Consider the following 27,140-nt stretch of genomic DNA (forward strand, 5'->3'; position numbering starts at 1 on the left):
TAAACATAAAATTATTTCTACATACTACTGACTTTTTTTCTTTTTTTAAACACAAACACAGACTTTTACTGTTTAATTTACTTTATTTAATGAACTGTATGAAATCAGTAGTTCTTTTGTATTGTATTTTAAACTTTGGCAATATTGTTGTTTGACAATCATGCCAATATTAAATTGAAATTGACCGTTATGGTAAATATGCGTCACCCGCTTGTGACCGCTAGATGACGCTCGTCGCCGCGCCTCAGCCAGGGAGCGCGCACGCTCTGGTAAAGTACACATGCACATATCGCTGCGCGTTCACGAGAGCTTTCCTGACCAACTTCCAGAGCAGCAGCAGGAGACACAGTGGTGAAGTTTGAGGGGTAAAAAACTGAGTTGAGGCAGTCGAGAAACTAAACCAAACATAAAACCGACACAGGTCAAAGCCAGCCAGCCACTATGGACGATTTAGGTAAGTTATGAAGTGGTTTTTTAAACCGCCGTGTGTCTTTTTAACTTAACGGTCACTTATGAGCGGTTAGCAGGGTGGAGGAGAAACGGTACGACGATTTAATGCTTTCTTGTGTCGCCGTTTGTCACCTTAACTTACTCTGAAAGCTACTTTAATTTAAAGTAGCACAGTGCGCCTGAGTGTTTGTTTGGCACATTTTACATTTGTTGTTTTATATAAGCATCGTAGTAACTGGACGTAGCGGCTGGACATGGCTAGCCTTTTACGACCACCACCACCTCCACCTCTTCCTCCTTTTAAACTCTGTAGTAACGTTTCAGATCATAATAACAATAATATTAACACGCTATCCTGAACCATTTAAACAAACTACTTTTGATTAAAATGTGTGCCAGAGGGAGGAGATATTTGGCTGATATTTTGACACCACTGCTTTAACATTACCTCCTCAACTTTTGCCCCCAGGCTGCTCATTCCAGCTTTGAAGTGGTGGAGTTAACAGGCCTCCCCATTTAGACTGCTCAGTGCAGCACAATGTGAGCTCAGCCCTGGCTTGGCTGGCTTTATAATGTATCTACAGTCTGATGGAGCACACTTTAACTGCTAGGGATACTTGGTTAATTACCATGCAATCTTTACTTTGTTGTTCTTCTTTAAAATTGAAAGCCTTGATACAGGAGACAAGGATGGGGACTAGGACATAAAATCCTGTATGTGATTGGATATGTGGGAGCTTAATTTCGACTGAAAACCCCATGGAAACACCCAACATCTCATTTTACTCTATCCAAGGTGCACTTTCTACTTGATTGTAGGCGGGAGGTGAAACGGTAGCATGTTCCTAACCTTGATTTCTTAATTTTATATTTGATTGGTGGAGTCTATCTGTGTCTATGGATCACTGCACTGGAATAAGTGGAGCCGCTAGAGGTTCAAACTCCCCTATATGCTACACAGTTGCTTGGTATATTGATTTAATTATTATTTAACTACATTAACATTTAGAATTGCCATCCAAGCATGTTGTTAAAAAGACATAAACTACATTTGTTTATCAGCTAGTTACAAGTACAAAATTCACTGACAACACAATAGTGATAGAACGATTAATCAGGCTGAAATCTGGCATTTTGAGGCAGTCTGCAGTGGCTACTAACGATTATTTTCTCAATTAATTGTTAGGTCCAAAAAATTGTGAAAATTGGTGAAAAATGTCGATCAGTGTTTCCCAAAGCCCGAGACGCCGTCCTCAAATATGTTGTTTTGTTCACAACCTAAAGATATTCAGTTTACTGTTATAGAGGAGCGAAGAAACCAAAAAATATTCACATTTAAGAAGCTGGAATCAGAGAATTTGGACGTTTAAATAAAGGACTCAAAGGGATACAAAGATAGTTTATCAAAATAGTTGATTAATCGTTTAATCGTTGCAACTCTAATCCTACATAACAGATCGAATCTAAAACCATTACTGGCTCGCGTTAAATATATGTAGTTACACTGTAGAGAATAATGCAGCAGAGTGACGTCACTTCTGACAAACACCAGTCACGTTCTGAAATCTACAGGAGAACCCAATATAAATAATTAATAAATAACTCCATCAGAAACAACACGTTACTAGCTAAGATAACATGTATAGTTGAATGTACTCTGCACTCTTGAAAACACCCATATCGGTCGACCACTGCTACACAATAGTCTGATTTTTAGAAAATAATATGACCTTTTGATTATATTTAATTATTTACTAAATTGCTGTTTGTATAGATCTACTTTTATGGCTTTAATATTAAAATTAGTGTTCATTTTACGTTATCTACTGCTGATGCTCATTACTTGTTGTCATTTACCAAGACCTGTAAGCTAGTGCTGCAGCTAACACTCAATTTCACAATTTGTTTTGATTTATCAAACGCTTAGTCTCGAAAACATCAGAAAATGGTGAGAAATTGGATACCCAAAGATATTTAACTTGCAGGGATTGTAGTCTAAGAAAAGGTGTAAATACTCACATCTGAGTGACTGAAACCAGTAAATTTTTAACTATAGTTTTTCTGTCAATCAGTAAATTTAAGCACTGCATCGATGGCTGGCTATGTGTAGCTCCATCTATATTTTCGTGCCTCACTAACCAGTTGCCTCTTCACTTCAGGGGCCCCTTGACCTTTGGCACTGAACTCTGAACTTCTAATTTCGTTGTTATAGTTTTCAGCAGCTGGTCAGTTTGTTATATCTACCGTTACTAATTCAAAATAAATCGGGTATCTTTAGGAATGCTGACATACTCTGATCTCCCAAATTAGAAAGGCAGTAAAATGGATTTGTGAATCGTTTAAGAGGCTAGACGACGGGCCGTATTTTGAGTTTGGCTTGAGGATACAACCAGGGCACGTTAGATGCTCTGCGCCGCTGAAAGGGCTGATTGTTGTTTGAGATGAAGCCTGAACAGTAAGGCTGAAGGAGAGGTGGCGAGGCTGCTGAGGAATGTCGAGCATCACCCCGAGTCCGGGTCCGAGGCCAGTCCGAGGCCAAAGACTCTCGACTTTTTATATACAATCTATGGTCATGACTCGCCTCCTACCACTTTACTCTCAGCCCCGTGCACGATGCCACCAGAGGGAGGGGCTGCCGGTTTTTTTTTTTTGGTCTGTCTTCCTCAAACATGGGTCGTGTGGTAACTGCAGATACTTAAGAGATTGTCAAAAAACATCTGAGCGTTGAGGTCTGGTAGCCTGACAGTCACAGAACCGCAAAGTTAAATGTTTTTCATCTGCTCTAACGTAACCATTTAAATGTTTTTGTGCACATCATGTGGCACACCCCTCCCACGCCCTCCTCCCTATGCAATAACAAGCCATGTTAAATATTTGTAAATACTTTGGTTTACTGTACTCCCAGGAAACTCCCCCACCTTACAAGCCCCCGTGGCTTATTGATGACTGACAGGTCTACATGGAGCTGTTTGGAAACCTGATCACTCTTTCAGTCTGTGTTCATTCTGTGTATATTGATCTGCCCACGTCGCTTAACACTCGAGGAAGGGAATTCTCTCAGCATAGTGTGAGCGTTCTTCCAGCCTCTGAGTCAGACTTTTCCAGAGATCAGTCTTTTACAGTCCGGACCAGGTGGCGGCCAGGCCTAGCCTAACTGTCGTTAACTGATGTGGCTGAGGGGACAAGTCCTCACCCAGATGTGACCCTTTAAACCACATGTGGCCCACTGTCCTTTGGCTTGTCCTGCTCCTGCATCTTCATGTTTGTGTAGTGTGACCCCAAGCTCCGCTCTCTGTTAAATTCCTCAGCGATGTGTCAGATTCAGGCAGACTGACCTCACAGGGCTGTGGAGACCCTGCTCCAGGTCTGCCGGTAAACACAGAAGAATTTGGATTTGTACAGACGTGCATTGTGCTGGAGGCTCATGGCTAAAGTGAGAATAACACGTCAATCAAGCTTGACGGACTTCTTTTTTGTTGTAAATTCCCACAAAATCAGATCTTTGCGGATTACCAGTTGATCAAATCCAGGGCTGGATTAGTATCAGGGCAAAGTGTTTAAGAGCCCCGCACCCATAGGGGACTCAAAAAATTATTAACAATTATTAATATAAGCTGACATTTTAAGCACATTAAGGCTGCTCCTGTATTTTAACCTAATCTTGAAGCCCTCTCTGCAGAGGGGATCAGAATAGTGTGCCTGTACAAGCATGGCTTAATCCTGCGTTCACCTGAGAAGCAGAAAACGGGTATTATTTATCGCTTCAATGCCAAAACAGCGTGGGCAACTCATCTCTATTTTGCAGACACAGTGAGGTCCTTGTGTATGTGCCGGAGGTGGCTATGTGGGCTGAAACAGACAGCTGCACCTGCTGAACATGCCTTTTGTAAACCCAAACAGCAGTCCTACTAGATTTACTGTAATAGTATCAGTTGATCACCTTGCTGGGGAACACCTTATTCTCCAGGCAGGAGCTAAAGCTGGCTGTTGTACAATCAGTGTGGTCTTAAATGTTTACAGCGTTTGCACAGCATACCAAAAGATCCTAGAAGGTCTATAGTGGTTTCTGTGTCCCAGTGTGTCGGCAGTACGGAGTTAATGTTACCAGACTAGCTTTCATCACCCCTTGAGAGCTGCAAGGTTAGTGCATACCGTCCCTAACTAGTGCCTGCTCAGTTAGAGGGAAGTAAATCAGTCTCGTTCCCGGGCTCCACACCCATCCTGTTCTGGGTCTGGGGAAGAGAGAGTTTCATGGCTGACCTCATCGCTTAGGCAACAGACCCTGCCCCACATCCTGAGGAAACAGAGGAGAAAAACAATGAGCGGAGTCACTGCTGAAGGCCAGCAAATACTGGTAAAGGGGGCCGCTGCGAGCCCTCAGTCGGTGATCCTGCTTCTAGAACAGCGTTTTCACTGTTATGTGCTTTTTTTACCACGTTGTTGCTTCAGGTGCAGCGCTCCTCGTTCTCCTCCTCTTGCCATGCTGTTTCAATGCTTGTCCTGTTCCCTGGCCTTATAACTTGGCCCAGAGAACAGGGCTGATTATTTTCCTGACAGGTCTGGGTAATGTATTAGGAATCCGAGTCCCAGCTGGATTGTTTGAACATTACTCAAGCTGGGGACACCTGAGGGCATGTTCAAAAAGCGTTTCATGTGTGTAAGCAGGGCAGGAAATCTCACTTCTATTTTCTAAATAAAAAAGTTTTTTAATATTGTAGCATAAATCTACACTTTTCTGGGTATCAAACTTCAATGCCTTAATCAATGGTAATGATTTGAAATGTGTCCGTAGCACAAGTATTAACTGTCGAGTAGCACAAGCTGATGTCAAGCACAGATTCATACTTTTCTTTTGTGTGATTTAGAGCTGCAACCATGAGTCAAGTAGTCAATCTATAAATGATTAATCTGCAGATGTTTTCATAATTAATAAGTCATTTTTCAAGCAAAGATTTCAAGCATTTGATGATGCTGTGATTAATACTGTAAATTTCCCCATTTCATTTTTTTGAAGCCATCTCAGAAGCTCTACTTAAGAAAGACATAAAGATATACCCAATGCCCAGGTATTGGTATCCCGACTAAATCCAATAAAGAAAACATTCAGCAGAATGTGCTGCAACTAAGAATTATTTTCATTATCAACAATTTTGTTATAATCCAGAGCGAGTGGTGTAGGCAAACTTCATTCACTGACTAAATCCATCATTTTTTGCTGATTTAATGTTCTGGCACAGTTTGGAGTAGGGCTGGGCGATATGGCCAAAAATGTTATGACGATAAAAACATTTCATATCATTCGATATTGATAATTATCACAATATATGTCAAATCGTTATTTCTTTCAAGTTTATGGGCTGATTCTTGCTCCTGAGTGAAAATTGAAGAAATCAGATGGTTAATTATGTGGTTAAACTTTTCTTTATAGTCAAAACTATTATGATAAAATCTGTTCAACAAATATGATTAGTTAATCTTTTTCTGGCCTCTTTTTCTCAACAAAATGCATAATTTTAGTTGATAATTATCATTATGATTTTATTGCCCAGCCCTAGTTTGGAGCATAACTTTGACTGACTTTGCTTTCAGTCAGTGTTTTAGCACAAGAGAGGGACAAGACAGCCTTTCTTTGAGTGTCTTCCCCATCCTACCCAATTATCTTATGGGACAAAAGGTCGTACGGTCCTCACACATGCACGGCTATCATGAGTGTGTCCTCAGTGACTGGGTGTTACTTCAGTCTTTAGACTTTCCCCAGTCATCTGCTTTACTGGTGGGGAAGTGCTTTTATTTTGATCCAGCATCTTCTCAGGGGGCGTGTCATCTTTCAGTTATGGGGCTGCTTGGCAGGATATTTTTAGGTGTGTTTATTTTGAAGTAATCACCCAAAGATGCTTCTGTCTCTCTAATAGTATGGTATTACGCTCATTCATCCTTTGTCTGTATGGGTGTGTACGCTTTACTGTACAAACAGGCGGCCATCTGTAAGCTGTACGGCTCTCTCTTGACATTTAATCAGTTTGCTGTTTTCTCTCATTCACTCGCATTCTCTGTTTCTCTGTCCCTGGTTTCTTCTCAGCCTTCCTGGCATCTCACCCTCCACCCCCTCTTCCCGGCCCCTGCCTGTCTTGTTTGATATAAATATCGTGTCGGGTTGGCCTGATGGGGTAGGGTTTCTGTGTGGGGCCGTGGCCAGTTCTGCTCTTTTGCTCCCTGGCTATAAACAGGTGAGCTGTGGACCCTGGTGGCCCATCACCGTTGCCCACATGTTAATAGAACAGATTAAACAACTCTGCCCCCCCACCCCACCCTGCCTGCACCGTACTCCACGCTCTGTGGGAAATGGGCAGTAAAAACATTGACATCTCCCTCATCCTGGAATTCAAAGCATGCTGTACTTAGTGGACGGAGTCCTGTAATTGTCAACACATTATTTTCATTTTCTGGACTGACAGATGGTGTTTTGTGTTCGAGCACATTCCTCAGCAGCTTTCTACCTAGAACAAGTTAGATTTTATTACAAAGCATCATTATGATTCCACTTAAGACAGGTTGGATGTTAAATGTTTCGCTGGATAAGGTCAACCGTTTGTACCTTTCCCAGAGCCACCTTCCCCGTGCGTCCCCGCCTGATTGCTTTTTTGCGGACAGAGGAATGTGTGGAATTCCCCATGTACCTTCGCTTCAATCTGATAAACACTGCAGGACTGTGACAGAGCCTCGTGTGGCGAGAGGGAGAGGGGGAGGCGGCTGTGCGCAGGCAAGGCCATACATGTACCCACTGCCACAAGAATGTGTACAGTATCCACATAACTTGAGAGTTGTTTGTTGTAATGAAGTTTAGTTACCACAGTGTGACCACAGATGGTTCCACTGACGGTGAGCGAATCTGTATATTGTGTTAGGGAAATCTGATGAATTCATCTTGACCTATTTGTCCCAGTCATGTCCTTTTTTTGATGACCGCTTTATTCCTCCAGACCTTGCACAATGGACTATTGAGTCAGGATGCTGTTAGAGCAGAATTGGACTTTGTCCATTGTGGCTCCTACCCCCTGTCTGGAATGGAAAAGATTAGCCAGTTACTTGGCTTACAGTGCATGTTTGCATTCTTAATGCTTTTTAACTCTTCTTGGACCAAACTTGTCTGCGACTGATGAAGGCTTGTTGGCCGTCCTTATGACAGACTCAGGGCTGCCATCCTCAGGGGAATGAGGAGAAAATTTCAGTAGCATCTATTTAATCTTTATCCTTTTATGACCTGCAGTAAATGATATGAAAGAGATGATGCAAAGAGAATGATGTGTGTGCAGGCGACTTAGTCAAAGTCTACAAATGAACGTGAGCTGGACATTTTGGATTTAGTAATTATAAGTTTCTGATGCTAAATTTAAAAAGGTCTGACTGTGTTACAGGTCTGTCCTAAAGCCCTGTTTTAGTCTTTCTTTATCCTGATAGAGAAATTGCAGTATCAGGCTGGTGCGTCTCCCACGTGATTACAATGCCATCCATATTTGGGCTGCAGCTAACAATTGAATGAAGGGCTGAAAAGTGTTCAAACAAAAGCACATAAAAATCTATTTGAAGGTACACGGGGTACTTTTGTCCTCTGTGCTTGTCTTCCTGGAAAGAGGACCCCAGTGGAAATATGTTTTCCTTTAACTTTATCGTGTTATTTCCCACCAAGAAATTAATACAGGAATAATGGATTAGACATTAAAGTTTGATTAAATAATGAATTTAACAGTGATTACGTCCCCTGTGGAGATCTCTGGGGGCCTGTACCAGAGTCGCAGCAGGTGGGAGGGGTTATAAGGAGTGCAGAGACATCATTATTGAAGGACTCTCAAAAACTTGGCTTTGTCTACAAGCATTTTCAAGGACCTTAGGCAGTATGGCTGTCCTCTCTGTCAAGGCCACAAAGAGCTTTCTAGGAATACATTACCATAATTACTAAGTCTTTAGGCCTTATTCTTTTTATTTGACAATATTTAAGATCTGCCAGAAGAGAAACGTGTATTTAATATGACTCACCTTTGTGCCAAAAGCTGTTGTGGTAATTTTTTCTATCTGGAGTCTTTGTTTTATGAGCGACAAAGTCAATTTCAGTAAGACCTTGTTTAGCATGTCAGCACCAGGTGCAGATTATTTTGAGCTGGTCATGGATATTTCAGCACATTTGCACAGACATGGGCTACTCGCTGAGCTTACCGCTTTAAATAGGCTTGCGCTCCCATGTGGTTTATGTCAAACTTCATGACTTCAACGTTTAGCTTCTGGGCACGAACTCCCTTTTGGTCTGAAGACACAACATACGTTTAGGCTTAGAGATGTGTGAGAGTCACACTTTATTTGTAAACTTATCCCAGCTCACAACTTTAGATGCAGTTTAACATAACAGACATACGTTACAGTCCTGTCATTTGTAAATGCAAATTTAAAGGTGAGAATTTTTATTATTATTTACCAGGTACAATGCATATTGATCAACATTGCGGTTTACACTTAAATATAAATGTTGAGTTTATCAGTACAGTGCTTCAACAAGTACTGCAAGAGAAATACATTACATTATAATTAGGGCTGGGTAATAAAACAATAATGATAATTGTCGCAATGTGATTTTACTTAATAACAATATAACAATTGTGTGATAAATAATCTGTAACAAATCAGCACTTATTTTTCTATTAAGATATTTATTTTGCAATTATAATGCATAAGTACATTATAAAAGTGACAGAAGTAAAAAGTAGTCGAAAAGTAGTAGACAAAGTAGTGCCCAATATCATCAGTACAGTTCTTCAACAAGTACTGCAAGAAAAATACCATACAATATGTAATAAATAAATATAATTAACTAAAAAGGTGGATTTCGAGTGTATGTTATTAGGATAAAGGAACACTGAAAGGATACCTTCACCTGTTTTGGCTCTCAAATGACTCCCCTCCCCACAATAGACTGGCAGCATGTCATCACTCCTTGTTGATCACACCATCTTTGTCTGTACTGCTCTCTGTTTCACTCTCTCTCTCTCTCACACACACTCACACACACACACACACTCACACACACACACACACACACACACACACACAGTAGCTATATAATCCTGTTTGGATGGATGGAGGATGGTACAGATACAGCAGGTGGGAAAATAATGTGAGTACATTTACTGGCTTTTTAACTATTTGAAAAGTAAAATGTTTGTATTCCTGGATTACCTTTGGTTTTCTTTATAAGATTGCATTGGGAATGGTTTGTTGTTAGATCATTATTGGCACTGACGAAGCAGAAACTTACCCAATCTTTTCCAAGCATGTGGAGAAACTTGGCTTTCCAGATATTCTGTTTGTTTTTGTTTTTTTATGGTCATTGCTCGATTGTGGGATGTTTATAAAGGCAGTGTCTGCGGCTTTCACTGAGCAATAAGGGGCCGTATGGGCATTAAGTGGTGTGTAGTTAGACTTGATCCGAGTCTCTCTGTAATCAAAACCTCAGCTTAAGCTTTGATGTTAAGTTTTTAAGTGAAATGTTTACTTTGCGACTGACTTACAGTGGGATTAATGTAATGTTGTATGAAAGAATGCAGGAGTGTTTTGGGGAAGCAGGCTGATTTAGAGACATGGTTAGTATGCCTACAAGTAGTGTATCATCACTGAACTGGTGTCCTACTTGTATTGGTGTTTTTTGTTTGTTTCTTTTTAAAACATGGTAATTGTTTGCTATCTGAGTATCTTCTGGTTAGTTGGGCAGTTTTCAGCCGTGCTTCTCTGGCGTTGTGAGCTTAAAAGTGCACTGCTTCATTGTAACTGTTCCATGCTCCTGTAGTGTGTAACAGTATGCAGCCGGTGATTGCGGTCTATTCTGGACAGGCTGAAGATGGATAAATTGTGTGATGTAAGAGTCTATTTTGTCCAAACGCTCAGCAGGGTATCACTGTACCCCCTCAACCCTGGACTGGACCCAGAAACATTTTCCGCCTGTCTGCTTCTTTGTTCCTGTCTGTCAAGTTCACACTCGTTTTCATAAAACAGAGACTAATAAAAGACATGTCCCTCTATTGTATAGAGGTATATAACTGAAATGACAGATCAAGCTCATAGATAGGTAATTCTCATTGTCAGCAAGGTTGTATTTATAGTGTGGACTGATAGGAGAAAGTATGTTGTGGAAGTTGGGCTCAGTGATATACTGTGCCATGCTGTGACGGTCACGTAGCCTAACCTTACTTTTGGATGATCTGCTCTGGCTTTTTTTGGTGGCAGGTTGGAATGAAGACTCCGACTCGCCGCCATTGTCTGTTTACAGCCCGACACCACATTCAATAGTCGCCTCAGAGCACACAGCAACACCAATAAAGGATTTATTGGTCTCCAGCCCAACCATGTTTACTGGTTGAAATATCCTGCAAAAGCATTTGTATCGGATGACCCAAATGACATGAGGACTTACTGTGTCCCATTTTAATGAAGATTGTTATTTAAATGAAATGAAGACATGGACGAATCAACACTAAAAGCAAATTTAGTTGTTTGAACAGCACCATTGTAATGTGTATCTAGTGTAGTGTAAGTGTGCCTTGGAACAATAACTTATTAAAAACTTTTAACTATCAAATCTTCAGACGCGTTGCTGGCGGACCTGGAATCTACTACATCCCACATCTCAAAGCGACCTGTGTTCTTGTCTGACGAGACCCCCTACTCCATCCCCACTGGAGGACACACATACCAGGATGTGTCAGTTCCACCTCCAGTCCCTCCTCCGCCCTCAGCTGAGGCTCTGAACGGGTCCCTGATAGATCAGCTGGACTCCCACCACTCCTCTCAGCAGGTAGATATGTACTGTGACACGTACCTGGAAGTGGCACAGCACAAATTAGAACTGGTAGCTGTATAAAAGATGTAGAAAGAGGGTTGAAAAAACATTTATCATATGTCTGTGTGTATGGACTCAAAATCTCAATTTTATCAGAAAAGAAATAAAGCAGGGATGTTCAGTCTTAGAAAGTTTACTGGGTCCAGATGATTGTCAAATTGAAAGCCAAGTGAAAATTCAGTTTTCTCGGTACATCTGACTGATTTATATTCTGCAGTCGTTAGGTTCAGCCCAGAAGAGCTCATGGTCCGGGGACAGTAGCAGCTCCCCGTTGTCTCACGTTGAAGAGGACCACGTCTACAGGTATCCTGCGACACACTTGAAATGTTAAGTGGATCATCTGTCACTTTCTTTTACCTGTGTTGTTGCTATTAGCAATTGTCTCTTTTGTGTCTCCGCTTCAGTTTTCCAAACAAACCGAAGTCATCAGACTCGTCAACGGCTGCCATGACTTCAGCCCTGGGCAGTAACCTCTCAGAGCTCGACAGGCTGCTGCTGGAACTCAACGCAGTGCAACAGAGCTCCCCTTCATTCCCTACTACAGGTAGTCACTAATCCTTTAGCTTTACCAGGTCAGTTTGTGGTGAGTGTAATTCATTATACTGTTACATGTCCCCAGAGGAGGCAGCTCCACCCTTACCATCCTGCAGCATCACCCACTACGAGAACGGCAGCGCCCCTGACATCATGGTTAGCCCTCCCCCTCAGGACAAACCCAAGCGGAATGGAACGAGGCTGGACGAGGCCCGACCCACCGTGGAGAGTCTGCTGGACGAGCTGGAGGGCTCGGTGCCTTCACCCAGGTACGCACAGTCTCTCTACTGCTGGTCTCTAACTTAACATGACGGCTTCATAGGGGGGGATGGCAGACGATGTAATTGTTAAAATAAAAGGATAAAGGCACAAACTTTCATATAGTCTTTCCTGAAAGGCATTCAAAGTGTTGCACTTGTTTGTACATATGAAATACAGAAGTAATTGTGTAAAGAATGGGGGAAAAAATGGAGCTTGAGAGAGAAGTTCAAACCCTTCCCACTCTGTTGCCCCTGCACACCTGTCAGGTAGCTGTTACTTGAAATGTTGACATTAAACTGAGCAAAAGAACGTTAGCTTGTCCAAATCGAGCTAACTTTGGCTTTGTTTGCCCCAGCGACAAACAATTAAAAGAAATGGATTGTTTTGTCTGTTTGTCAGACTTCTTCGGAACGTACATGCATGCCTGCTGGCAGCCTGTTAGCTGGTGTCTTTGCTGAGGGTCCAATTGCAAATTTTAATAGTAGATGGGAGGTAATACCCAACACCTGTTGGAGCTGGAGTTGGTCTCTCATGTCAGCTTGGTGTGTAAGAGAAATATTTTGACTGCTCATAGCGAATCAAGTGGGACATTGGCCAGTACATATTTTGAGTGCTGCTGTAAGTAATGTTTCAATGTTGAAATGCACGTAATCATATTATTATAATTTGTATTTTCCAGCCCCTCCACTCGCCACAGCGATTTAGACACTCCCTCTCAGCAGCAGGCCAGAATTTCAGCATCCTGTGCCACAAGAGAGCTCGACGAGCTGATGGCCTCTTTGTCTGACTTCAAGGTAGACACCAGCATGAATACTGAAAAGGCTTCTCTTGATTATCAAACACAAGCTTCTCCTGTTTCATTCCTGATGACTGTCCTATTCCTCTTATCTTGCTTATGCTTCTCTGTCCTCTAGCCCAGTTCTTTGGGCTCTCTGCTGAACCCAGAAGGAGCATCTTCCAGCTCTCCTCACCCTCCAGTCTCTTCCTCCGCCACCCCGGTGTCTTCTCCTTTCCTTAGTCTGTCCCACTCGTCTGCCTGTGCCTCTCCTCTCTTCCCTTTGCCTTCTGGTCTAGAGCTGCACATAGATGAGGAAGGAGGAGACGGTGGCATGTCGTTGTCCCATCTGAACCGCCGCCCTCCGCACAGTCCTATATCCTCACTTTCTGCAGCCAGTGACCTAGACCTAGACTCTGTCATAGATGTCTCTGCCACCATGCTGTCGTCCCAAACCAAGTCTCTGCTAGTCCTCTCTCAGTCCGCTTCCTCTAACTCCAGCCTGATGAGAAATAGCCCAAGTCCTTCGAATACCACCACCACCCCCTCACTTACCTCAGTTAACACTGTCCTGGATCACAAGTCCTCCAAGTCCCCCAGTCCATGTGTAGAACGGGTCTCACCCTCAAATACTGTCGGTAAATTCTCTTGTGCTCCTGAGATCAAGGGGTCTGCTTCTTTTCATGACCTCGATTTGAATTTCTCCACTCCTCTTTCAAAAAACCTCACGCCTCCTCTCTCAGCTGCATTGACTCCTTCACCCCTCCCTGTTGCTGTTTCATCCTCATCCTCACCATCTCCAATCTCTCCATTAATGGTCCCCTCTCCACTGGCCTTCACCAGCCCCAACAGGCAGCTGTTTGAGTCGGCACCTACAGGCCAGAGAGCCAGCCCCCCCGCTGTACAGTACAGTACAGTAGAGCCTTCCCTGGACGAGGCGCTAGACAAGCTGCTAGCGATGAGTTTTGCACAGAACCATGCAGCACATGCGGAGGAAGCACAGTGTCTAGGCAGAGAGATGCAGGAGGTGCACGAGGAGTTTATCCTGCCCATGGACAGAAACAGCGTGCAGCCTGACACTTACACCAGCGCCACCAACACCATCACAGACGACTCAGTGGATGGAGGCACTGATGGGAATGGTGACCTGGACTGGGCTGATGAGGAGCTGTCCATGTCCTTCCATGATGGACTGGACGGCACCATGACACCTTACACAGAGAGGCCGTACACAGATGGCAGCATGACCCCGCTGACAGAGGCCAGCTGGATGGATGAGTCCATGACCCCGTCTTCATGCCCCGGGACCCCTGACGCTGCCCTGGACCTGCCCCTGCTGCAGACTCCCAATATGGACAGAGTCTCTGCATCCGGACATGTATGCATCTCCTCTCCTGCTTGACACAAGATGGGCTTGTTTTGCTCACATGTTGCCTTGTTTTTTTTACCCTTGCTTATGAGACTGATGCTTCTGGCCTCCGCTTCGAGGGTTTTTCCTCACAGGTCTTTTTGAAAAGCTGATACACGACACCAGATATCTATGTCCTAGTTTGCTCACAAGCATGCACCGCGCTATTTTAACACAGTAAGACAAGGATTTTTATATTCACGTCGCCAATCGCCTGAAAATCTAAATAACACTTTTTTTAATCTTTTAATTAAACGCATAGTCTGTCAAGGTCAATCTGATCAAAAAGTCGCACTGTCAAGTCTCATTGGTGGTGACAATGTGCTTTAATTTTGTCCAGTCCAGTATTAGACTGGGCAGAAACTAGACAGAACAACACAGTGTTACTTTTGAGCTTTGCAAAAATAACTGATGACAAAAGAAGGAATAGAAACCATCTTAGAAAGGGAGTAACTCTTTCTAATCAGGAGTTTTCTTTCTTTGATACTACACTTACAAGTAACTCACTGATTGGCGGTACCAGCGCTCAGCATGTACACCACATTCCTCCTTACCTAATGCCCCCCTTTTTGTGAAGGAGCCTAATGCGACCTGCACTGTGAAATTTGGTGTTGTTGCCTGAGAGACTGGGATTTGAAGGCATCTGACGTAAGCATGCAAGAAGTGCATGAAGTGTGACTCTAAGCCCACTGACTACTGCATCCTGGCCTGTCAGGGATTTAATAAATCATAACTTATTGACTCACCTGCTGCCCTTGAACTCTGCTGTAACGGCCTCACCTGCGTTATGTTTGGTGTGGACGTATGATAAGGTGCTCACCATTCCCCCTTAGATAAAATCAGTGATTAGACGCACCAAGGAGACTCCCAACGTGCACCCCATGTACCGAGACGGTCACCTGCGCAGGAAGATGGGACCCATCATTGTAAACAAGAACACTTCTCAGGACCGCCTCATAGAGGAGCTTCAGGGCAAGTTCGGGATCGGCCGCTCAGATCGGCGACGTAAACAGTCTGATGACTGGCTGACAGAGGGTGTAATCGTCTCATCCAAACCCCAGCGTTTCCGCCCTGATGGAGTCGGCAGTGAGGTGGAAAAGGTCGGCTCCACTGTGCTCAGCAGCTTACCCAAATATTTCTTTCACCTTTTCAGTTTTCTACACATTTTTCTCTCTGTGTTCCCTCTCTTCTCTCTCTCTCTCTCTTCTTAGATCATAATTCCCCCAGAGTCTCCTGTCCCTGTGAGGAAGGTGCTCCCACCTCTCTCTCCCCCCGCCCCTCGTCGCCCTCCTATTGTAGAAGAACCTAAGCGACCACTCCCAGCACAGCAGCCCCCTGTCCCTATACCACCACCGCCACCTCCTCCCCTTCCTCCTCCCTCTAGCCCTCCACAACCTCCACACATCCAGGAACCAGTTCCCGCTGCACCTCTGCGGATTATAAAAGCCTCACCTCCACCTGCCCCAATTCAGGAACCTCCTGCCCCCAAACCAAAGCCCCCTCCTCATGTTCTTAATACCCCACTCCGACCTCCACCAGTGGAGCCAGTGACACCAATTGCACCCAAAGTCCTGGTGTCTGTAGGCTGCCAAACAGAGTATGACCCAGTCTTCTCTCCAATGCAGGCACGAACCCCTGTCTCTTATCCCTTCTGTTTTTCCACGTGATTATTTCTCATCTTTTGTAAACTACAAACATGATTATTTAAAATATACGGGTGTGTGTTAGATTTTTGCATCAGGCACAACAAAACTGTTTTCATAATTTAACCATTCCAGATTATGGCCCAAGGAAAGGGCGGCGTTCCCGGTGGGCCTCCAACTCAGGTCAACAAGCTGGACAACATGCTTGGCAGCCTGCAGTCTGACCTTAACAAACTGGGGGTGCAGACGGTAGCGAAAGGAGTTTGCGGTGCCTGCTGTAAGCCAATTGTGGGACAGGTGAGAGGCTTTTGTTAAGATACGACATATAAATAAATGATAATTCTAATAATTTTTAGTTGGAGTTTGCATACCAAATGAACAATCCACTTTTCTGTAAGTGTAGGTGGTGACCGCCATGGGCCGCACATGGCACCCTGAACACTTTGTGTGCACACACTGTCAAGAGGAGATCGGCTCCAGGAACTTCTTCGAGCGTGACGGACAGCCGTACTGTGAGACGGATTACCACAACCTGTTCTCCCCACGGTGCTACTACTGCAACGGGCCCATACTGGACGTGAGTCACTGCTGTTTACATGTGTGGTCACGTCTGTCGCAGATTACAGTCAGCCAACAATAAGTGTTGTCATCGTGTCTGTTCAGAAAGTAGTGACGGCGCTGGAAAGGACGTGGCATCCTGAGCACTTCTTCTGCGCTCAGTGTGGATCCTTCTTTGGCCCAGAGGGTATTTTGATTTCTTGTATTGAAATAAATTGACTTATTTGTTAAGTACATTCATAGTAGCACAAACTACTACATTTTGTATTCATTGCTTTAAATCTGTTTCTGTCTGTTTCTATGAAGGTTTTCATGAAAAGGATGGAAAAGCGTATTGCAGGAAGGATTACTTTGACATGTTTGCACCAAAATGTGGCGGCTGTGCCAGAGCCATTTTGGAGAACTACATCTCTGCACTGAACAGCCTTTGGCATCCTGAGTGTTTTGTTTGCAGGGTCTGTATCTTGTATTTCTGCCTCTATAAGATAATGTTCTTAGAATAATTAGAATAACAGCATCTTCCTCTGCTCTCTCACGTCTTCGTTTACAGGAGTGCTTCACCCCGTTTGTGAATGGGAGTTTCTTTGAGCACGACGGCCAGCCCTACTGTGAAGTGCACTACCACGAGCGCCGCGGCTCCCTCTGCTCCGGCTGTCAGAAGCCCATCACGGGACGCTGTATCACCGCCATGTCCAAGAAGTTCCACCCGGAGCACTTTGTCTGCGCCTTCTGCCTGAAACAGCTCAACAAAGGCACCTTCAAAGAACAAAACGACAAACCTTACTGCCATGGCTGCTTCATCAAGCTGTTCAGTTAGGGAGCATTTAACACTACTACGTATGGGTCAGGGTTTAGATAAGTGTCTAAAGCGTCTTCACCACGGGTAGGGTGGGAATGGGATTAATTGTGTTTGTGTCAAAGAAGGTTGTCTGTATTCTGATGGTGACATTGGAAAGTGTGTATGGATTAGGTATGTGCATGTGGTCGAAGCCGCATACAGCCAGACTGAAATATTTTCAACTTGTCGTTCAGAAATTCTGAAAAACGTCCCCGTGACAACTATGCATTTTTGAAGCTCTTCTAGGTTTTGAGTGGGTCAATAGGTGCAAGTGTGACAAAGATATAGTGAACTGTCGAAGGACAATGAAAATCTTGAGTTGACGACATTTAAAGGTGACGTTACAAGAGTGTTTTTTTTTAATCCCCTGAGCTGCCCTCCTTGTGTTTTCAAGTCCTTTTATTTTGGTAGATGATGCTGAAATCTTACTGAACACTGTAGAAATCCATGCAATAGTCTGACATTGTTGCTCACTGGTTGAGCGTCATTTTCAGAAACTGTAAAAACTCTGAAAACAATAGCAGGGAGCAGGTGAATTGTTTTTTTTAATATTACAGTATAAACCAACAGATAAGGGTAAAAGGCTTCAAGGTGCATGGTATAGAGTTAGACAGAGCACATGGATAAACCCATGATAGGCTGTTCGCAATTATTTTGTATGTGTGAAATTGATTGTAGTGTCTATAGGCTTTTACAGACGCAATCACTAATTCAGCCTAAGAAAACCCCTGCATATAAAGATTTTAATGGAGAAAGTTGTTTTATAAATGAAGCAAGAATGCAATTAATCAGTTTAAAACAGCTTCCAAAATCAAAGAGTCTGAATCACACCTTTTTTTTTTGTTGTTGTTGTTGCCAAAGGCAAACCGTGCATGGATGAACATTTTTACTGTGATATTTCAATGAAGAAATTAAATATGGAGGCATCCACCAGTAGTTGCAGTATGTTTAAACACACCTCACTGTGCTGCCAAATCATTCCTTGACTTTTCACAGAAGAAAAGAGAAAACGGTTTCTTGCTAGTTGTCTCAGACGGTGAAGTGGAATCACGCAAAGATATTGGGAGTGTACGGAGCATCTCTTAGGAGTGCATCCTTTTTTCTTTTTTTTTTTGTAAATATCCAATGCAGCTACATTGTGAGCAAAGCACTGTCACGTGTACATGTGTTTTAACAACCACTTATTCGAAGAGGGAGAGGGCTGGTGGGAGGGCATAGCAGAGATACTTTGGTATTTTTGGTGCCATTACTGTATTGAAAAGCTGATGAATGTTCACGGTTTTGAAAGAAAATAAATCTGCCTGTGATATTCAACTAACTATGCAACTTTGGATTAACAACTTCTAAAGCAACAGGCTGTCTGTGCCATTGTATCAGTGCCACGTCTAATATCACTGGTAAATTCAACTAAATACTGATGACAGGTCAATAGTTACGTGTTCATATAATTAGACTGTGAGTCCGCTGAGAAATGTAGGCTGTTACAATGAGAGCCTGGTGGTCTGTTAGAATAACTCGTAGGGCTAAGATGACCTATTTCCTTCAGCATCTGGGTAGCGACCACCAGGTTGGGTCTGTATGTGGTTAATCATGACATGCAGCAGATATATGTCAGGCCTTTTGTCTTGTTCAGGGAATTCTAGAGCCTTAAATCCTTTTCCACCCTATTTAAGATATCATGTAACGGCTTGTCTTTTCGAATCAGTTTAGTAGAGTGTTATTTAACCAAAGCCATACCTTCTTTGAATTGTTTTTCTTTTTGTGTGTTTGTGTGTCTGTTGACTGTTTTCTTTTCTTTTCACTTTGAATGTCAATAGAGTCATGATGAATAGTGAGATTCCTCACCTCGAGTCTGATTACGCAAATAAATTCTGTTTTGGTTATCAAACGTTGTCCAAGGGGCTTCATTTATGATCCACAGTGCGTCATTTTTACACTAAGGAAACACCATGGAACACAAACATTTGCCCAACAATACCTCCTTCATCCTCCTCCCAAAATGGAAGAAGAGGAGTACAGAGGAGATGACTCCACCCTCTGAGTGTCAGATACTCGGACTCTTTAGTCATCAACTGGAACTTTTAATGTGTAATTCTTCTTATTCTGTCTCAATACTGCAATTTTTAAGGATTTTAATCATGCCTTCTCTCAACATTATCAGTACTCCTTATTATTACTGATATTTATTCATTACACTTCTGTCACATACTGTAGAACCCTGGTTCTCGAACTTTTTCACAGCAGGGACCCCTAAACTGACAAATTAGACCACAGATGAGAGAAGACTTTGTCCAAGGATCTGAGAATATTTTGGCTTTCAGATGTTTTATTACGGAAATTGTATGAAACCCATCACCAAAATAGTCATACGTTCTGTCACTGTGTTACTTACATGGATGAAATTATTGTGAAAATAAATGATTCCCTATTTGCTGGGGACCCCACTTTAAGAACCGCTGCTGTAGGGACTTGATGTGCAATATTTTCTACTCTTTGTCCAGTATTGCAATAATTTTAAGGATTTTTTAATTCCACCTCAACGCTATCTGTACTCATTATTATTACTTCTATTTATTATTATTTATCATTACACTTCTCTCATATATTTTCCAAAAATTACATTTTTATATTTTATGCTTCTTTGTATTGTATTTACCAACTTTCTACTATTATTTATACCTTGATGTGCAATCTGAGCAACTGTGACACAAGAATTTCCCCTTCAGGGATCAATAAAGTATTTCTGATTTTTGATTAAAGAATAATGTACACATTTCCACAGTCATATTTATATTTTTAAATTTGTATATTTTCTACTTGCCAACTTTTTATTATTATTATTTATATTTCTTTAATGACTTGATTAGCAAAGTGAGCAACTGTAACACAACAATGTTCCCTCAGGGATCAATAAAAGATTTCTGATTCTGACTGTGAGACAGTAAAGTAGGGTTGATTAATCTTTTGAATATCCGATCGCTAAAATGTCAGAAAGTGGGGAGTTTACTGTTTTAGAAAACCAGAAAATATTCACATTTAAGATGCTGGAATCACAGAATCAAACAGAAAATTGCTCAAACTGATTAATCGATTGGCAAAATAGTTTGACTTAGACTAGATTGACTTAATCAATTAATCCTTGCAGCTGTTCATATAAAGTCACTATTACCAAAAAAAATGATCAGTTTATAATGGGGATAACTGATAATGATTCATCAACACAACAGACCTCACGTGGAACCAGGTGGTGGCGGTAGAGCAACATTGTCGTTTGGAAACCAAAGAAGAAGTAGGGAGCGGCTCCCTGCCGTGATTGGACACAGCATCACGTGTTTAACATCGTCATACCCGGAAAAGTGACATGTTTATTGTTGCTAACCGTTTCGGGTAAGTCGAGCGAATTTGTTAAGTCTCGCCAAGACTCACTTAGTTTATCATTTTACACAAAGTCTGTTTGTACAAGTGGGAGAAACTCTGAGCTCTTGTTAGCGTCAAACTTCAGTCGCAGCCAAGCTTCTGTGTCAAGTAAACTAAACGTTAAATAACCTGCACATTTCTTTGTGTCCGGGTTTCTATCAGAGAATCTTACTGGTCTTCAATATGCTGATTAAAGGCTCCCAGTACGGCATGAAGTTTATCAAACAGCAACTTTTTTGAGTTTGTTGTGCTCACTCTTCAAAAAAAACATTTTACTAAATGTTCCTGTTTGTATATTGTATTTAATTTTTATATAAGATATAATAATAAAATGGGGGTCACACCTTCTCATACCTGGTGAACCAGGTAGGCACAGCAGATAGAGCTGCAACAATTAGTCGATTAATTGATTAGTCGATTGACAGAGAATTAATCGACAACTATTATTATTATTATTATAATCGATTTAATCGTTTCAGTCATTTTATGCAGTTTGTCAGCATTGAAATCAGATGGTAGTGTTTTATTTAAATCCTTTAAAGGTGCCCTGTGGAGTTTTCTCATAAACAAGCAAGTTATGTTTACATTCAGTGTTACTCACCAAAAATCATTGTTTATGTCCTTGAGTTGTAACAAAGTGGTGAATGCATTTCCTTCCTCAAAACATTAGCCAAGGGCATTTTAAAGTATTTTAATTTCAGCATTGTTAAAGAGGTGATATTCTTTTTAGCTTTTCCCCCTCTCCTTTATTGAGTTATATACATTTTTTGTGCATGTAATAGGCTTGCAAAGTGAAAAAGCCCAAAGTCCAGCCAAAAGGGAGTTCCCATCTCCCACAGAAATCTCTGCTCTGAACTGCTCGTTTGAAGTCCATCTGTGACGTCACAGGGATGAAAGGGAAATGCGCCTCACATAACGCTCGCCAAGCGGCTACTCCGACACGCCCTCAAAAACTGTGGTGGAAAAACGCTGAGCTGCAGCACACACCTCCTCTCCCTTCCAAACACTATCTACCCTCCAGGCAGTCAGTGGACATGAAGTTGTTCCTGTGATGTAGAGACAGAGCTCAGTTAAAACTTTATGGATGAAAAATACTTTTGTTACAGATTAATAACTCACCACTCTGAATCTTTTGCTCCAGTCCATGTTGCCAAGCTGGTCGGCAACATGTAGCCTACAGCTGAATCGAAGCTGTTTACCAGCTTCTCACTAACCCGCCCTTCTCTGCTTCTGATTGGCTAGTAGTCCTTAACTAGGAACTGCGCATGTGCAACTCCCAACAAAGATCAGTTAGAGACAAGATGCATCACTCCATAGCTAAAAGGAAGTCTTCAACACAGGGTGAAAAGAGGAGCTGCAGCAATGTGCAGTATGACAAAAAATATGGTGTTTTTGGAAAATTAAACCATGTAAACCTGTTCTGGTACAACGTCTAAATAAGATTTTGAACCTGAAAATGAGCGTAATACCACCTCTTTAATATCCATGTTTACTCATTAGCAGTCTGCCTTTGCTGGAGTATGACAGCATATCTTGGCGTGTTAATTCCATCTGCTGATCAGCACAATAGTGTGAAAGAATTGGCAGAAATGTGTATTGTGTGTCAACCCTATGTGCGCTGGTGCGTGTCTGAAACTCCACAGGTAACCTTTAAATACAACACATTGAAAACAATATAAAGATTTGATTTAAATGTTTTTTAGGCTCAGAAATCTCTCTCAGGTCTCACACTTTAAGCAAAAGTGGGAAACATTTGATTGTTTCATCTTCTTAAATGTGAGGAATTGCTGCTATTCTTTGTCTTTAATGATAGTAAAGGAAGAGTCTTTGGGGTTTTTGGACTTTTGACAAAATAAGCAATTTGAAGACGTCAATTTGGGCTCGGGAAAATTGTGATGAGCATTTATCACAATATCTTTACATTTTATTGACTAATGATTAGTCGATGAATTGTGAAGTAGTTGCTACACTGTGGTGTTGATTGTTTATGAAGGAATTATTACGAACTCATCAGTTAGGTTCTGCTGAATCCCTGTAACTGTAAGTTTAAATATCAGCTGTGGATTTTTATGTTTTTTGACAAATTAGTGAACCTTCAGGGTCCGTGTGTCTCCCAGGTACCTTAATGCAAGGAGGGCACAAACGTTGGTTGGACCGAAATGGCATCCTACTTTGATGAACACGACTGCGAGCCCACCAACCCCGAGGAACAGTATCGCCAAAATGCACTGCTTGAACTGGCCAGGTGAGGCTCAACACACTTCAGTATCAATCTTTACACTGATTTACAGTTTGTTTTTTCAATTGCTAACAAGTGTCGGTCAAAACTGAAGCCACTTTTATGAAAACTCCTCACAGGGTCTGCAACATGCATCTCGGGCCAAACAGTTAATTTCACCCCCAAAACTCACTCAAACCCCCAAAACACTTCATAAATGTCAAAATAAACTTGTTCAACCAAAACACTGGCAACAATTCTCATTTAGAAAGCTTTCATTGTCACTCATAACACACAGACCTAAAAAAACACTAACAACATAAATGATGAATTGTTGTCTTTGAAGTTTGAATGAATTTTCAGTCAAATCAGTATTTAATATTAGAATAACAATAACACATATTCACTTTGTAGACTGTACTAAAGTATATGTAACAAAAACAAATCAGAAATACATAAATTTTCCTCAATATCCTATATTTTTTCTATATTATTGCATATACAGGTGCATATCAGATTATTAGAATATTGTGAAAATGTTTTCTGTAATTTATTTTAAAAAGTGAAACTTTCTTATATTCTAGATTCATTACAATTAAAGCAAAATATTTCAGGCCTTTTTTTGTTTTTATCTTGATGATTACAGCTTACAGCCCATGAAAATCCACACTTCAAAATAGCCTATTAGAATTAAGAATATATAATACAGAAATGTCGACCTGAGAAGAGCCTTTAATTAGAGCCCGGCCGATATGGAATTTATTAGTCCGATACCAATTTGAGATTTTTAAAGTCCGACAGCCGAAATATCGGCCGATATTGTTTTTCCCCCTTATATTAAGAAACGCGTGACATAAACAAAGATTATCCCTAAAATGTTATGTTGAGACCTCACCAAGATACCAAGATATATCTGCAAGTAGCTTATATCGGCCGATGATATCTGCAAAACGATTAATCGGTCGGGCTCTACCTTTAATCTCTAAGTCTGGTTTAGTACACACAACACAACATGAGAAAGACTTCTGACTTGACAGTTGTCCAGAAGACACTCACTGGCACCCTCCACAAGGAGGGGAAGCCACAGAAGGTCACTGCTGCAGGGGCTGGCTGTTCACAGAGTGCTGTATCAAAGCATATTCATGGAAAGTTGACTGGAAGGTTAAAGTGTGGCAGGAAAAGCTGCACAAGCAACAGAGATGACCGCAACCTTGAGAGGATTGTCAAGCAAAGCCGATACAAGAACTTGGCGGAGCGTCACAAGGAGTGTGAAAATGAACTCTTTCATGAAATCTGTTAAAATACAAGCACATTTTCTGCTTTTAAACTCTTAAGACTGCAGTTCTAAACCACTTGGTTCAAAACACTGCACACAGTTCTCCACCCACATAGGCGTAAACACAAAATGTACATACATATCCTGCAAAAAATTCAGTTTTCAATGTGCTTTGATACAGTTTTGGACACAGCGTGCAAATATATGTTATATTGCAGGTGGTGGAGCCGTAAATAAATAAGTTCACGGGTTTTGTGTGAAGAAAAGCAAAGAAAAACTATTCACAGTTTGGGACACATACAAATCTGTTTCACTGACTGCGTGAAGAGTTTTGACCAATGCATGTTAGTAACTGAAAAAAACAACTGTGATGGTGCACAGTGTGTCTGATTGACTGTTGCTCTTTGTGTCTAGGTCTTTAATACAGGGCTTGGACTTGTTTGACTCAGGGGCGTACGACTTGTCAGACTGGGACCAGCGCCTTCCTCCTCCGGCTGCCAAAACTGCTGTTCAGACCCTCACTGTGGTCATCATTTCTCCAGAGCAAGCAGGTGACAGACGTTTTGCTCCGGTAGACGTGTCCTGCATTCACATTTACAATCTGTAAAGAACTTGATTATAGTAGAGGGACGGATCCTGCTCACAGAGGATTTAATGTGTTGAATTAGTTTGTACTTGAGGGTAGATTTGTCCTTCACGTGCTCCATCGAAGCCTCTTTTTAGCCTGCAATAGAGGACCAGTGGTGGACAGTAACTAAGTGTATTTACTCAATTATTGTGTACTTAAGTACAGTATTTGTACTTTAATTGAGTATTTTCACTTTCTACTTCTACATTTCAGGGACATACTGTGTACTTTTTAACTTCACTACATTAATCCGACAGCTTAAAATTTTTTACACACAAAACATATGAAGAGTTAAAAAAATATAATGTTTTGTTTATAAATTAAACTACCCAACAGTTTAGAAAAGTACAGCCAGTACATTCGATGATTGACCAAAAATGTAATTGGCGGCTATTTTGATAATCGTGTAATTCATTTTCATTGTTTCATTTTTCATGTAAAACCATTTCATGGTTCCAGCTGCACAAATGTGAAAATTTGCTGCTTTCCTTTGGATTATTTTAATGTATTTTTGGGAAGGTGTCAGTTTGGGCTCTTTTACGATATTGATTAATGGAGAAAATTATCAGCAGATTTATTCATTATGATGAAAAAAGTCACAAATTACAGTCTAATAGAAAATAGTTCAACCTCAACAGTAAAATCCTGCTTTTACATTACAAACGAGTATTAATAATCTAATTATATAATATTTAACAGTCACAGGGGACAGTTAAAATAACATTTTCAATGCAGTACTTTTACTTATAACAGAGCATTTTTACAGTGAGGTTTTACTTAAGTAAAGGATCTGAATACTTTGAGGAACTGGGTTGCGTGAAGCATGCAGGATGCAAGAAAAAAGCACGCGTGTTTCGCAAACATTTCCTAGATTTATTATAAATTAAGAGGGATTCAAACTGGCTTCTTGTGTTTACAGACAAAGGGCTCAAGTGTCCCGTGTGTTTGCTGGAGTTCGAGGAACAAGAGACGGTGCGAGAAATGCCTTGCAAACACCTTTTCCACTCAGGATGTATTCTGCCCTGGCTGGGCAAGGTAAAGCTCACGGATTTGTAATGTAACTCTGCGTCTTGACTTGTAAGAGAAACGTTACTTAGAATTACTTTTTTTAAATCTTTTGCAATCACAGACCAACTCCTGTCCGCTCTGCCGACTTGAATTACCAACTGACAATCCAGAGTACGAGGAGTTTAAAAAAGACAAGGTGAGTGTGTAACTACGCATCAGACGGTACAGTTTCCTCCTGTTAGCAGCGTGCTTTCAGGCACCAGCTCCTATCTGAACAGTGTTCGTCTGTCCTGTAGGAGAGAAGAAAACAGAGAGAGCACAGGCTGGAAGACCTTCATGGAGCCATGTACACATGACATGACGGTGCTGTGGTGCAGGTGTTTGTGGTGCAGTGACATTTTACCGAAACTTATGACAAACGAAAGCTTCAGGAATTGCATAATGCTGCGTTCATGTCATTTCGTATAGAATATACTTTCAAGCATGGCGGTGGGAAGTAACGTCTCATATTTGTACTTACAAGGCAGAAATATCTCCCAAGAAGTATCAAGCAGCTCTATCTAAATAATATCCAAGATTACAAATCTATAACACAATAAAGACGATTAATTACTATTTATATGGTGTGACCACAAGGCTAGCAATCGTTCTACGCATACTAATAATGTGTGACCGCCAGCAACTGTTCTTTCCTATAATTTGACAAGACTTGAAAGCAGCATAGGTAACTCGTTCAGTGAAAACTGAAACTGCTTTTTCTCTTAAGTTGGATGAATGCTTTTTTTTTCTGACTAGTTAGGATGAATATATTTTGAGATTTGAGCACTGAAGCACTCAAACATTTCAGCTCAGACTCTTCATTCCTTTTTTATATACATTTATGAGCTTTAAACGCAAGAATCATCTGTTGAGCTGTAATTGTCTAATTGATATGAATTATTTAAAGACTGGAATATGTTTTAACCAGTGACTCCTCTTTTGTTATTGTTCTTCCACAAGAATAACATTTAAATCTGAGAGTTTTAGACTTTTAATGTTATAGTGCGCTCCGGCAATGTAGTATAAGTAGTCTACATTTTAATAAATTTTGGGACGCATTAAAAGAAGAAATGTCAAAATCAAAGCAGATATATCCTGACTTTTAGTCCCTTGTATGGCTCAAACTCCTAAGATGCTGGATCCTGACTCAGACCCGCATCCTTCAAACGGTGTCCTTCGGTGTCAACACAGGCTTTTTGTAAACT

At 41.5% G+C, this 27,140-nt stretch overlaps 2 protein-coding genes across 4 annotated transcripts; both read left to right on the forward strand.

Moving 5' to 3' along the window:
- Positions 1–298: 298 nt before the first annotated feature.
- Positions 299–19,237, forward strand: LOC123960458 (paxillin-like). Of its 3 annotated transcripts, XM_046035206.1 has the most exons (11): positions 299–454; positions 11,079–11,287; positions 11,550–11,635; positions 11,737–11,876; positions 11,952–12,135; positions 12,807–12,921; positions 16,089–16,250; positions 16,357–16,530; positions 16,617–16,698; positions 16,818–16,966; positions 17,062–19,237. In XM_046035206.1, exons 1-11 carry the CDS (start codon positions 442–444, stop codon positions 17,326–17,328), a joined length of 1,581 nt encoding a protein of 526 aa, XP_045891162.1. In that variant the 5' UTR covers positions 299–441; the 3' UTR covers positions 17,329–19,237. The 3 variants fall into 3 exon arrangements, with proteins under 3 accessions (XP_045891162.1, XP_045891164.1, XP_045891163.1); XM_046035207.1 differs by lacking the exons at positions 299–454; positions 11,079–11,287; positions 11,550–11,635; ... (1 more) ...; positions 11,952–12,135; positions 12,807–12,921 and adding exons at positions 14,238–15,410; positions 15,522–15,935; XM_046035208.1 differs by lacking the exons at positions 299–454; positions 11,079–11,287; positions 11,550–11,635; ... (6 more) ...; positions 16,818–16,966; positions 17,062–19,237 and adding exons at positions 12,993–14,280; positions 15,144–15,636.
- Positions 19,238–20,645: 1,408 nt separating this feature from the next.
- rnf181 (ring finger protein 181) lies at positions 20,646–26,859 on the forward strand. Its single transcript, XM_046033701.1, has 6 exons — positions 20,646–20,736; positions 22,884–23,011; positions 24,675–24,811; positions 25,808–25,923; positions 26,018–26,092; positions 26,193–26,859. Exons 2-6 carry the CDS (start codon positions 22,926–22,928, stop codon positions 26,250–26,252), a joined length of 474 nt encoding a protein of 157 aa, XP_045889657.1. The 5' UTR covers positions 20,646–20,736; positions 22,884–22,925; the 3' UTR covers positions 26,253–26,859.
- Positions 26,860–27,140: the final 281 nt, after the last annotated feature.

Source organism: Micropterus dolomieu, linkage group LG21 (assembly GCF_021292245.1).
Source record: "Micropterus dolomieu isolate WLL.071019.BEF.003 ecotype Adirondacks linkage group LG21, ASM2129224v1, whole genome shotgun sequence".
NCBI lineage: Eukaryota > Metazoa > Chordata > Actinopteri > Centrarchiformes > Centrarchidae > Micropterus > Micropterus dolomieu.